We start from the raw sequence: 12362 nt of genomic DNA, 5'->3' as shown, positions 1-12362 counted from the left end.
GTACCTCAGAGATTCGTTAATAACCTTAAGGCACTAAACCTTAAAAAAAAAAAAAGAACACCAGTTTCCTTACAGAGTTCTATTTTTACAAAACAGAACTTTCTGAACTCTGTGTTGTGATCTGAAGTATCAGGTTACTGTTCTTTTTCTGTAGTTTAATAGATTTTTAAAAATTCTCTATTGCTGTGACTTAGATGGTTTTCATTAAACCATTTACATCTATTTTCTCATTTAATGAGTATCTAAAATATTATCTTTCATATCACAACACATTTTAGAAACGTGGCCCTTCAGCTAACCCAAATCACATAGCTGTTACACAACTAATAAAAATCTCGCAAGAAGCACTTCTTTGGCTGAAAGGTTCTCCGCATGTTACTCAGGGCTGTCCTGTGAATTTCTTTCAGCTGGAGACAGAGAAGCTTCAGCTGCAAGCCCTTGAGCAGGAGCACAAGCAGCTGGAGGCCCGCCTGGAAGAAGAGCGTGGCAAGAACAAGCACGTGGTCCTGATGCTGGTCAAGGAGTGCAAACAGCTCTCGGGCAAAGTCCTAGAGGAGGCCCAGAAGCTAGAAGACGTGATGGCCAAACTGGAGGAGGAAAAGAAAAAGACGAGTGCATTAGAAGAGGAGCTCTCCACTGAGAAACAAAGGAGCACAGAAATGGAAGCTCAGATGGAGAAACAACTCTCTGAGTTTGACACCGAACGGGAACAGCTCCGTGCTAAACTGCACCGAGAAGAAGCGCACACCACTGACCTCAAAGAGGAGATAGACAAGATGAAGAAAATGATTGAGCAACTGAAAAGGGGAAATGACAGCAAACCAAGCCTCTCTCTCCCGCGAAAGACGAAAGATAGGCGTTTGGTCTCCATATCTGTGGGAACAGAAGGACCTGTGACGAGGTCTGTTGCTTGCCAGACCGAACTACCGATAGAAAGCACTGACCACGTGAAGAAGTTGCCTTTGACCGTGCCTGTGAAGCCCCCCACAGGGAGCCCCCTAGTTTCTGCAAACACAAAAGGAAATGTGTGCACCAGCGCCGCACTGGGCAGACCAGGTACCGACAGGCAGGCTTCCCATGGTGACTTGACTGGCTCCTCTCTGCCTACTGCCCCACCTCCAAGTGCAAACAGAGTTGAGGAGAACGGACCGAGCACTGGCTCGCCAAGTAGCACCACCCCACTTCCCAACAGCACTGCCCCTCCCACCATGCAAACGCCAGGCATAGCTCCCCAGAGCTACTCACAAGCACCACCTACGCACAGTTTACACTCACCGTGTGCCAATGCAGCTTTGCATCCCGGTCTAAACCCACGAATCCAAGCAGCTAGATTTCGATTTCAGGGCAATGCCAATGACCCGGACCAAAATGGAAATACTACCCAAAGTCCTCCATCCAGAGATGTCTCTCCGACAAGTCGTGACAACCTAGTGGCCAAACAACTAGCTCGGAATACTGTGACCCAAGCACTGTCAAGATTTACGAGCCCTCAAGCAGGAGCACCCCCAAGGCCTGGGGTGCCCCCTACGGGGGACGTTGGCACCTGCCCTCCCGTCAGTCGGACCAGTTTAAAGACTCCTGGTGTAGCACGAGTTGACAGAGGAAACCCTCCTCCTATCCCTCCAAAAAAGCCAGGGCTCTCCCAAACTCCTTCTCCACCACACCCCCAACTCAAGGTTATTATGGATAGCAGCAGGGCCTCCAACGCAGGGGCCAAAGGTGATAACAAAACTATGGCTTCGCCTCCTTCCACTTTGCCACAAGGGAACAGGGTAATAAATGAGGAGAATCTCCCTAAATCATCTTCCCCTCAGCTGCCACCAAAACCATCCATAGATTTAACTGTGGCACCAGCAGGCTGTGCCGTTTCAGCCCTGGCCACGTCTCAGGTGGGTGCCTGGCCTGCTGAAACCCCTGGACTGAACCAACCTGCATGTTCAGAAAGTTCCCTTGTCATTCCCACCACCATTGCCTTTTGCTCTTCCATAAACCCTGTTAGTGCCTCATCCTGTAGAACAGGTGCCTCAGACAGCCTCCTGGTAACAGCATCAGGTAAAGGGATTGAAATATTATACCCTTTTTTAAGAATGTGGCCTGTCTCCTCACTTGCCTTAATTTCCTTCACATTGCCTTGAAACTTGTTTTTAAATTTGATACGTTTTTGGTTTTGTTTTCTTTTCCTATTTCTTTCCTCTCTCTCTCTCTCTCTCTCTCTCTCTCTCTCTTTTTTTTTTTTTGTATTTTTCTTTAAAGCCTCCAGGGTATGGTGATTCATCTTGCTATATGAATTGTGGTATCTTGATGCTAAGTGCTTTCTTCTTTTAAAATAACCTGAAAGTAGTGGTTTGGAGCTCATGGAGACCATTAATTTAGAGACACTAAAGCATTTCCATGGGAAGAAAGATTGTTCCTTCTTTTTAAATATTTATCTCAAAAGGTTTCATATATTAGGGGGTCGTCAACAGACAATCTGTGTTCAATTCTATCCCTTTGGAGATAATGTTAAAGAGTTGTTCAAGTGGTTACTAACACTGTAGTCTACCTCGGATTATCAAATTGATTAGATTTGCTCTGTAATTGATATGTTCTAGGTTTTAATAGTGGTTTGGTATTCTTTTTAACCTCAAAAATAGAGTACATATATTTTAATTCTCTGTTCTAAGTTTAGTTTATTTCAAAAGCTGTTTATTCTGTTCCGAGCTGTTGTCTTCCAACACTTGAGCACAGATGGATAGCATCACATGGAGGCTAGAGTGGAGAAGGTTTTCATTGCAGATGTGGTTTATGAAGTAGGGGACTCTTAAAGGAGTTAATAAAGAACTGGATTTTTCCCTTTTGTTTTATAGTGCTAGAGAAAGCATTGCTTTTTATTGACATGATTGGATTAGTTCTTCACTGAGTAAATGTGGCTCTAAAATAATGTTAGTGTCAAAGTTCTGTTGAAACTTGACAGTAGTCTCTCTTACCATGGGATCTTAATGGCTACCAGAGACCATTGGTTCTAATGGGAGGGAACTTTAAGAATTAAGTGAAGTTTTGAGTAGTGTTATATTTAAAACTCAGGGTGTGGGGAGTGAGAATGAGGAAAATAGGTAGCACCGTTCTTGCTAATTGTCAGGTAATGAGAGCAATATGCCAGGACTTACTTACCTAATTATAAGCTGTCTCCTGGAAATTATGCTCATTGAGAGGCTGCTATTCGTATTTTGGTGCATAATTGGGAATTGGAAACAGCATGGACTTTGATGTCAGTCAGATCTGTGCTGGAATCTAGGCTCTGCAATTTATGGCTGTGTGTTTTGGTGATTTTTCTTGGACTGAGCAAGTTTTCCCATTCTTAATACGGAGCTTATGCTACTCATGGGGTAGGGTGGCTATTAGGATTAACTATACTAACGTTCAAAGAGCTTGGTGTTGCACTTAGAGCAGCATGAGTGATGAGTAAATAGAGGTGATATTCTTGCTTCATTGATATTGTTGCTTAAAACATTTGCTTTAGGATTGACCTCGCTGTTATTACCTTGTGATGTCTTCACAGGCATTCAGCGTTCCATATTTTTTATTCAAAATGATATTACTGAGCTGGACAGCCTTTCTCATGGCCTAAAATGATGGTAGCTGTTTTCCAGAGCTAAATCCATGCTCAAAGGAGGAACTTTTGCTACCGTTCAGGAGAATCAGAAAGCGTACTGTAAGGTCTTAAGGCAGTCTCACGCACAGGTCCCAAAACTGTTGGGGGCCATGGCGATGCTGTTGACATAAATGTGCAAGCTATAAAATGGAAAAACACTTCCTGGGATATATAAATTTTGTCAGTTTTTAAAAACTACAAAGCCATCGTTGCTTTGGACTTTGATGCTTTGCCAATTATTGCCCCAGTCGTTGCTGTGCTCCAAGGTTCAGCTTCAGTGTCTTGGTTTCAGTGGAAAAGTTTTAAAATCAGCATCCATACCCGAGAAACATTTTGTCAGCAGGATCTTAAACTTGAAAGACAAGAGATTTCCTAGTCTATTATATATTTGCCAGATTGACCTAGCTAGGATAGAGTGGAATTTTGGATAAAGGAGCTATAATCCTTCTGAAAAATGCCCTTTGCTTGTATCTAGAGAGCAAAAGAGGATAAACAGTGGGACCAAAGAAGTAGCAGCCACTGAAGACAGGTGAAAGTCGTTCCTCATTTTCTCTTCTCTGATTTTACAGTTTGGCCAAAATCATCTTGGAATTCCCAGACTACCCTTGGTGGGATGATAAGTTTCTAAGTCACTTGGTTATAGGGAGGAGCTTTTCCTGAGCATCTAGTCTGGGGAATAAAAAAGTTATTACAGTTATGTAGGAGGGGTGATTAAATCAACCATGGTTGTAGGCCAGCCTAACTTTTCCAAATGAGATACAGGATTTCAACTGCTTTTCATTTGGATTGCCCCTATGTTTGCCACCATGCCCGTTGCAGCCAGGAAGCACCGGAGCTCCCTCCATCTTGCTTCTTAACCTGTCTGTGCCTGGGTGAACTTGTGCCTCTCCCGATCATAAGCTCATTGAAGGTTATTAATCTGCTAAATAGCCACTAATGCAATTGTGGTTGATAAGCGCAGGGCATGAGGACAGAGCACATCTGCCAAATCCTTGGTAGATAGATGTCTGTTCCAAATTCAGTGAGGAAAAGAGCTCTGGACTGAGTCTAAGAAGACAGGGTTAGTCCACTTCTGCCTCTTTCTAGTGTCACCCTAAAGAGCCTGTTTGCTCTGAGCCATTAGCTTTTTCATCTAAAAATGAAATCATTGAACCAAAAAAAAAAAAAAAAATAAGTTTCAGTCCAGAAAGATTTATTAAACTTGTCTTTTGAATTTTTCAAACAGCAGTACACTACCTCTCCCTTCTTAGAGAACCACTAGATCCCATATCTTTAAAACTCTAAAATTCTGAGTTTCTACATCAATTTATATCTGTGACAAACAATTATGATTAAGCTAAAGCACTCCTGAGGAGAATTGCATTGATAGAAGATACCATTTTAATGAATTATGTTGTAAATTACTCTGTTAGCAGTTTTTATGGCCAAATGTTAAATTTTTAAGTAGCATTTTAAAATCTAAATGAATTAAAATTTCTTGTTCCTCCTGAACTTGTCCAATGAACACATTTTAACTGTTAGATGAACAGAAGCCTAAACCAGAAATCACCTCAGGCAGCTGAGTTTTCATACCCTTGGAAATTTGTTTCTGGTTTGGTTTTGGTTTTGGGGTTTTTTTTGGCGGGGGAGGGGGGTGCTTTGGTACATTTTATTTAATTTGGTTCAGACATTTTTCCTTAAACATAGATCTTTTAAAAGTGATCCTCCATGTATGATTGGCTTGAAGTCTAAATCTGAAAATGAGATTGACCTGAGCTATGACATTAACCTTCTCCACACTCTGAAGCTGATGCCAGAAGCTGTTCTCAACCTCTCTTCCCTCTCGCACTGCACGTTCTCTCTGTTCCCTTACCCACCGCATGTTCTGCAAGATGCTCACCTTTACTAATGTTTGCATATGACACTGCGAAGCTGAATGACCTTTTTCTAACCCCATTAAAGTAGCTGTATGACGAAGGTCTGTTCTGTCATTACTGTTTTTATCATTGTTGGGAATTTCAAATGAACAATAAAGTCTCATGGTAAAGTTTTATTTTTCCCATATTGATAAAAGGATTCATTAAAATAACTTAAGCAATTGGAAATGAGTGTGGGGATAAAAAAATTTATTTAAGCTTTAAGAATACCTGGTATTTATAAAGCATTGTTCTTTTGTAAAAGATTTTAAAAATATATTTCACACCTCTCAGAAAATACAAAAAAATTTCATGTATAATTCCTCTGTTGTTTTGTATGACAGAAAACTGACTCTTCAGTGGTCTAAAGATTGAGAAAATTTTTGAATAAATATTTTCTCTTTCAGATAGCTTAGCATTAAAAATAGAGTTTCCCAGGATACTATATCCCAAGATTCCATAGAAGGCAGTTAAAAATATATCTGTATTTAAATTGTCCCCCAAAGCCTAGAATTGCATTGGAAAAAAAAAATGAAAATAAAATCCAAAAGAAGAGCAAACCATTTGATATTTAAGTGTTGATATTCTTGACAGGATATCAATAACGAAGACAGCTTGGATGAGCTAGAGGAGGTGGGGGTAGCAGGAAGGACAGTGAGAGGAGAGGGAGGGAGGGGGAAGGGTGGGGAGAGAGCGCACCGGGAGCTCAAGGAGAGAAGCTCACTGCCTTGTGAGCCACACTCCCTTCTATTCCACAGAGGACCACCTTGCAATGCCTTCATGTTACCTTTGTGTTTGCTTTGCAGTCAAGGTATCATACCTTGGTGTTTATAATTTCTCTGTTTATCATCCATTTCTAATAAGTACTGATTTAATTTTTGTGGGCTTGTTTTTTTTTTGTTTGTTTTTAAGAAAATACAAAAGGTAAAATGTACCAGAGAGGAGCCTTCTTGTAAGTATGAAGTAAAAATACTACTTTTGTAAGAAGAGCTAATGAATATCAATGGGAAAATATCATAAAGTTTAGATAAATATTTAATTTTATGAGCATTTGAATTTTGTATGTCATTGCAGTCTAACAGGGTAAAAACAATAAATTGTTCATGGACCCAAATAACTAATTATGAAGACATAATATCCAGCTTTTAATAAACAGTCTTGTTTTATTTGTATAAACTCTTTTTCACAAAGAACTTTTAAAATACCAAGAAATCCTTTGATTTTAATATTTATTAAAATAATTCAAGTCTCAATTATACAAATTTATTGCTTATTAATGTAATACCCATATACGTAGAATATTATCCTTATACCAAGGTGGCGGAGACATAAAAGATCCATCAATTGTGTCCGACTACAGAGAATGTTACTGGGTTTATGTAGAAAGCGTACCATAAAGAGTGAATATGTGCACATAGGCCCCACTGTATACACCAGACATTACTTTGAGGTATTTGGGGCTTCAAAAGGAAGAAAGTACAATGACTTATTCTGAAAGTTAATTGTATCTAAAACACATAAAATACCTATATATCACATTAAATAAACATTTTTACTTTACTGTTTTTACAGCCTTTTGACCAAGGAAGAATTCAGAAAATTTTCCATGCTATATGCAGCCGACTTCACACACTTAACAGATTCTCTTCTAAAGCTGCTAAATACTGATGAGAAATATCTAACTATGACAACTCTTATGATTCTTGTTAAAACTATATGGTAGACTGTCCTGTTTTGTTGGCTGGTTAAAAGGTTCTGGTATACAAGTTGTAAAGATGGCCAGGTGATAAAGTCTTCAGAATCATGTCTTGCATTACTTGTGCTGGTATACAGTATTCTAGATTCAATTATATATGTTGTGCTTCTATTAGCTCTTGATACTGAATAGAGCTTGGCTCCCTCCATTTTTTTTTTCCCCCAAATAAGGGAATTCAAGGAATGTAAATAGATTTCTTGGCAATATTTGGTCTATCTTAATGGTCTGTGTAAAATTTTTAGTTAAGTACCTTGGAAACATGGTTGAAAAAATAAATCTCTATTTCTTACAATTATTTCTGTACCTAAAGATGTCAGTTCACTTTTCAGATTGATATTGAAATTGAGGAAATCTATACATAATTTTAAAATTCAAATTGTTTTGAAGCCCTGAAGTGGAATTTGAACTTTTAAAATGAGACAGCCATCTTAGTTTCCTAAAACCAATCACCACTTTAACATTTATCTGTGTAAGACTGACAACTAAAAATAATATGTCACTGTGTATGTTAACTTAATTAGCAGATACAAGATTGAAATAACAGTACAGATTTGTGCTAAGTAAATATTAACAGATTGATAATGTTAGAAACCACATAATCCTCTAAGGATACATATTCATATGTCTGTGTGTGTGTGTAATTCAGAAACAAGTGGGTAATATCTGTCTCTTGTCCTTGCTCCTACTCTCTAACTAGGGTCACTTTAACCCACAGGCTGGTCACCCTCCCTAACCCCTTTGCTAATGAGTGGTGGTCCTGCCCCCCTGGCTGGCAGGCCCACCCTTCTTCAGCAAGCTGCTGCCCAGGGAAATGTCACTTTATTATCAATGCTGCTTAATGAAGAAGGACTGGACATTAATTACTCCTGTGAAGATGGCCATTCTGCCTTGTATTCTGCTGCTAAGAATGGACATACAGGTAAAGATGGTGAGATCTTACCTCTTGCAAAAGGATGGAGAGTCAAAAGCACTGGTAACCATTGCTATGAGCAAAAGGTTCTTTTGGTTTTGATTTTGTCTTACAGGTGGTAGTGGATAAATTTTTTTTTACTTGATTTGAAGATTTTGTAAATATTAAAAAAAAAAATCCAAATTGTAGTTTTGTAAAAATGTAAAATTTTAGGGGCACCTGGGTGTCTCAGTCAATTGAGCAACTGACTCTTGATTTCAGCTCAGGTCATGATCTCAGGGTCATGAGATCGACCCCCCTCCCCCCCTTGGGCTCCACAGTCAGCACAGAGTCTGCTCTAGATTCTCTTTCTCCCCTCTCCCTCTGCCCCTCCCCCCATGCTCGCTCGCTCACCCTCTCTCTCTCAAATAAATAAAAATCTTTTTTTTTTAAGTAAGATTTTATTGCAGCTAGCAAAAAGTGATCTTTGTTTTATGCACAATGAAATGTATGGTATATGTCAAAATTGGGGGTCTAGTACTATGAAGCACATTTTAGAATAAAGCCTCCCATCTGTGATCACTTTAGTCAGGACAAAATAGCTTAATTTGTCTGTTAGAATACCTGTGTGTGAAACTCAAAGTGACAGGTCTTAACACATGATACGGTGAGGGCAAGTTTTAGTAGTTCTAGAAGGTCATGGGTCTGAAACTGTTCTATCGTTGGAACGATTTATAGTTATTTGGATTTTTTTTTTAAGAGAACTGAGGGGTTGTACAGCTATAAATGATATATTGGTGAAGTCTGGGAATTATTCTTGTTTCTTAAAATGCAAGTCTTGTGGTCAAATTTACTAAAACATATGGTAGTGCAGAAAAAGATAATTTGACTGCAAATCCAAAATCAAATAGCATTGCTCATATAAGCTGCATGATTGTTGAGTAATTCACAGAAGTTTTCAGAGCTTCACTGTGTTCAAGTGGACTAACTGGAAGAATCTAGTGAGCTAAGAAGATAGCTCATGATTTTAAAAGTACCTTCGGATTCTTTACTTCAGAAGCCCTGTAGGAATTTTCTTTAATGTAGAGATATTAAATCTAGTAAATACCATGAGGAACACGAGTCCTAGATGATATTTATGTCAGAGTCAGGTGACTTTATGTGGGTTTACCTCACACACTGCTACATGTAGGATGACCATCACACAGAAGTGTTTTAAAGGTCAATTATCACAAAGTAAGAATTTAACTATTTAAATACAAAGAATGGTATTTCAATTTGGTAAGTAGATTTAGTTCTCTATCCAATAACATTATTTTCTGGGATAGACTGGTGGAAAAATCTGGTAAAATATTTTCTGACACATAACAATCCTTTCTCTCATCAGCAACTCTTCCCAAAGCAACACACACACACACACACACACACACACACACACACACACACACAAATATCACGTCTTACTTAGTTGGTGAGTCTGGGGCATTAGCATGTTCTGGAAAAGAGGCTACTTTCTCTGTAAAATAGCCTGTGGAGTCTCATATCCACCATGCTAGAATTGTCAGGTGGACTGTGCACGGGAGAGGTCCTTTGGGTTTAGCATCTATATAGAGCTTGTTTAGAATTTGGCTCACCATAACTCTAGATGGGGAATTTAAATGGCTTTCTATTAAAATCCATAGACTGTGTGAGATTGCTGCTGAATGCAGAAGCCCAAGTCAATGCTGCTGATAAAAATGGCTTCACACCCTTGTGTGCTGCAGCTGCTCAGGGACATTTCAAGTAAGTGATGCTCTGAATTCTTCTTTCTCCCCCTCTATGAAAAGAGTCTCTCTATAATTTGCACACATATTTCAGTTCTGAATGTGTAAACTAGTGCTTAAAATCCACTGGCAAATAAGTTCACTAAATATATTCGAAGATTTAAATGCAAAGTAGGATCTTAAATGTGCTCTTCTTATTTAAAGGTAAATAGTTGTATATGAGGGAAGTAAAGAAGAGAAATATGTTGTGTGTCAACCTGACATGAATGAACTTACTTCTGAAGAAGAAAATCGATTTATAGTCTATCAACATATATGCGGTGATACATACACTGTTAAAGACTGTCATTCACTGTTTACCACAACCCCAATGCAAAAGTTTTTCACTTGTGATGGCATTAAAAATAAATCCTAGAATTATATTAATTACAATAATCTTAACTTCTGAGTGGCAATTTATTCAGTATTAAATCCCAATATATTCACCTTGTTTTGTCATTTAAAAAAAATTGAAGCAGAAACTTTTCATACTAAATGTAATTAGAGCACAAACCCAAAAGAACCTACCAACTGAAATATGTGTAAGTTTAGCAGTGATTTCTTCAGTAGCCTACCAAGTCTGTTGAATATAGACATGGCTTTTTAAAATTTTTAATAAAATAGAATGTCACTAGGCTGCTTTCTCTGCCTGTGCTGAAATGTCCTGTGGGGAATGCAAGCTGTTTTCCAACTTTTTATCTAACTATCCTGATAGAAATGGTTTTTTTTTAAGTTTTTTTAAAATTTAAATTCAGTTAATTAACATATAATGTATTATTAGTTTCAGATGTAAGAGTTCAGTAATTCATCAGTCTTATATAATACCCAGTGCTCATTACATCATGTGCCCTCCTTACTGCCCATCACCCAGTTACCCCATCCCCCCACCCCCATCCCCTCCAGTAACCCTCAGTTTGTTTCCTATGATTAAATGAGTCTCTTATGATTTGTCTCACCTCTCTGATTTCTTCTTGTTTTATGTTTCCCTCCCTTCCCCTATGATCCTCTGTTTGTTTCTTAAATTCCACATATGAGTGAGATCACATGATAATTGTCTTTCTCTGGTTGACTTATTTTGTTAGCATAATACCCTCTAGTTCTATCCACATCATTGCAAATGGCAAGGTTTCATTTTTTTTTTTTTTTAATGGCTGAGTAGTATTCCGTTGTATATATATACACCACATCTTCTTTATCCATTCATCTGTCGATGGGCATCTGGGCTCTTTCCATAGTTTGGCTATTGTGGACGTTGCTGCTATAAACATTGGGGTGCAGGTGCCCCTTCAGATCACTACATTTGTATCTTTAGGGTAAATCCCTAGTGCAATTTCTGGGACATAGGGTAGCTCTATTTTCAACTTTTTGAGGAACCTCCATACTGTTTTCCAGAGTGGCTGCACCAGCTTACATTCCCACCAGTAGTGTAGGAGGGTTCCCCTTTCTCTGCATCCTCACCAACATCTATCGTGTCCTGACTTGTTAATATTAGCTATCTGATACAAATGTCCCTTAACATATTTCATAATTCCTGTAATATGGGTTTTAAGGTTCACACTAATGTTATTAATTATACGTGTAAGTTTTAAATACCCAAAATGCATCTTTATACGTTATTTTTTTCTGCATGTCTGATGCACACTTCGTGAGTTTATTGTTGAGGACCATAGATACTGGTTTTGCTGTTACTTTGTGCATGTGTCCTGAATCCTCCAGAAGGGATTTCTTCTTCAGGCCTATGCTTTTACATTTATTGTCACCCAGCAATCTGTAGTGCCACTTACTTGGGAAGTCTAAGAGCGTCAGGAGTGTAGGCGTGGATAGCTTTGCCAAAAGGAAGAACCCTGGGGGTTGATTAGTTTAAATGTACATGAGATAAAAACACATATCAATATGTAACTCATTTTTTAAATAGATATATACCAAATGTTTTCAAGAAAATCCCAGGAAAAAAAAGGCATAAATCTGAAGTAAAAAAAAAAAAAATGAAGATGATGTAAATTGCTTCTTAATTTGATTATGATTTAGCCCGCTTTTCTCCATTTATTTGCATGTGATTTTATAAACGCTTTGCACAAATGCCACAAAGTCTTGAATTTACCTCATTTTTTTCCTCCTTGATTCTCAGAGCAATGAATTTCTGCTTAGCCGTCTTTTTCCTTGTAAATAGCCCCCCTTTAGGAGACGGGATGGCCTCTGCTGTCTGTTCTCCCCAAGGCAGCCCTCTGCTCTGGTCCCTGCTGCCTTTTATAGTGGAGGCACATGGTGCCCTGCTGTCTGAGCTATTTATAAATTATTTTCTCAAGTGAAAATCTCAAAATGACTCAGCAGTCCTTTTTCAAGGTTTAAGCTATTTTGAACCACAAATAATATATATGTCAACCACAGT

At 38.6% G+C, this 12362-nt stretch overlaps 1 protein-coding gene across 1 annotated transcript in view; it reads left to right on the top strand.

The window, feature by feature from the left end:
* The window catches only part of CTTNBP2 (cortactin binding protein 2), a 151685-nt gene that overhangs the window by 76007 nt on the left and 63316 nt on the right, over positions 1 to 12362 (top strand). Inside the window, exons 4-6 of the mRNA XM_021699323.1 lie at positions 408 to 2052; positions 7998 to 8201; positions 9854 to 9953. Coding sequence (XP_021554998.1) covers positions 408 to 2052; positions 7998 to 8201; positions 9854 to 9953 — 1949 coding nt within the window. The remainder of the gene's footprint in view (positions 1 to 407; positions 2053 to 7997; positions 8202 to 9853; positions 9954 to 12362) is intronic.

Source organism: Neomonachus schauinslandi, chromosome 12 (genome assembly GCF_002201575.2).
Source record: "Neomonachus schauinslandi chromosome 12, ASM220157v2, whole genome shotgun sequence".
In the NCBI taxonomy this organism is placed as follows: Eukaryota; Metazoa; Chordata; class Mammalia; order Carnivora; family Phocidae; genus Neomonachus; species Neomonachus schauinslandi.
Note: the sequence above shows the minus strand (reverse complement) of the source record. Positions and strands in the feature narration are given on the sequence as shown.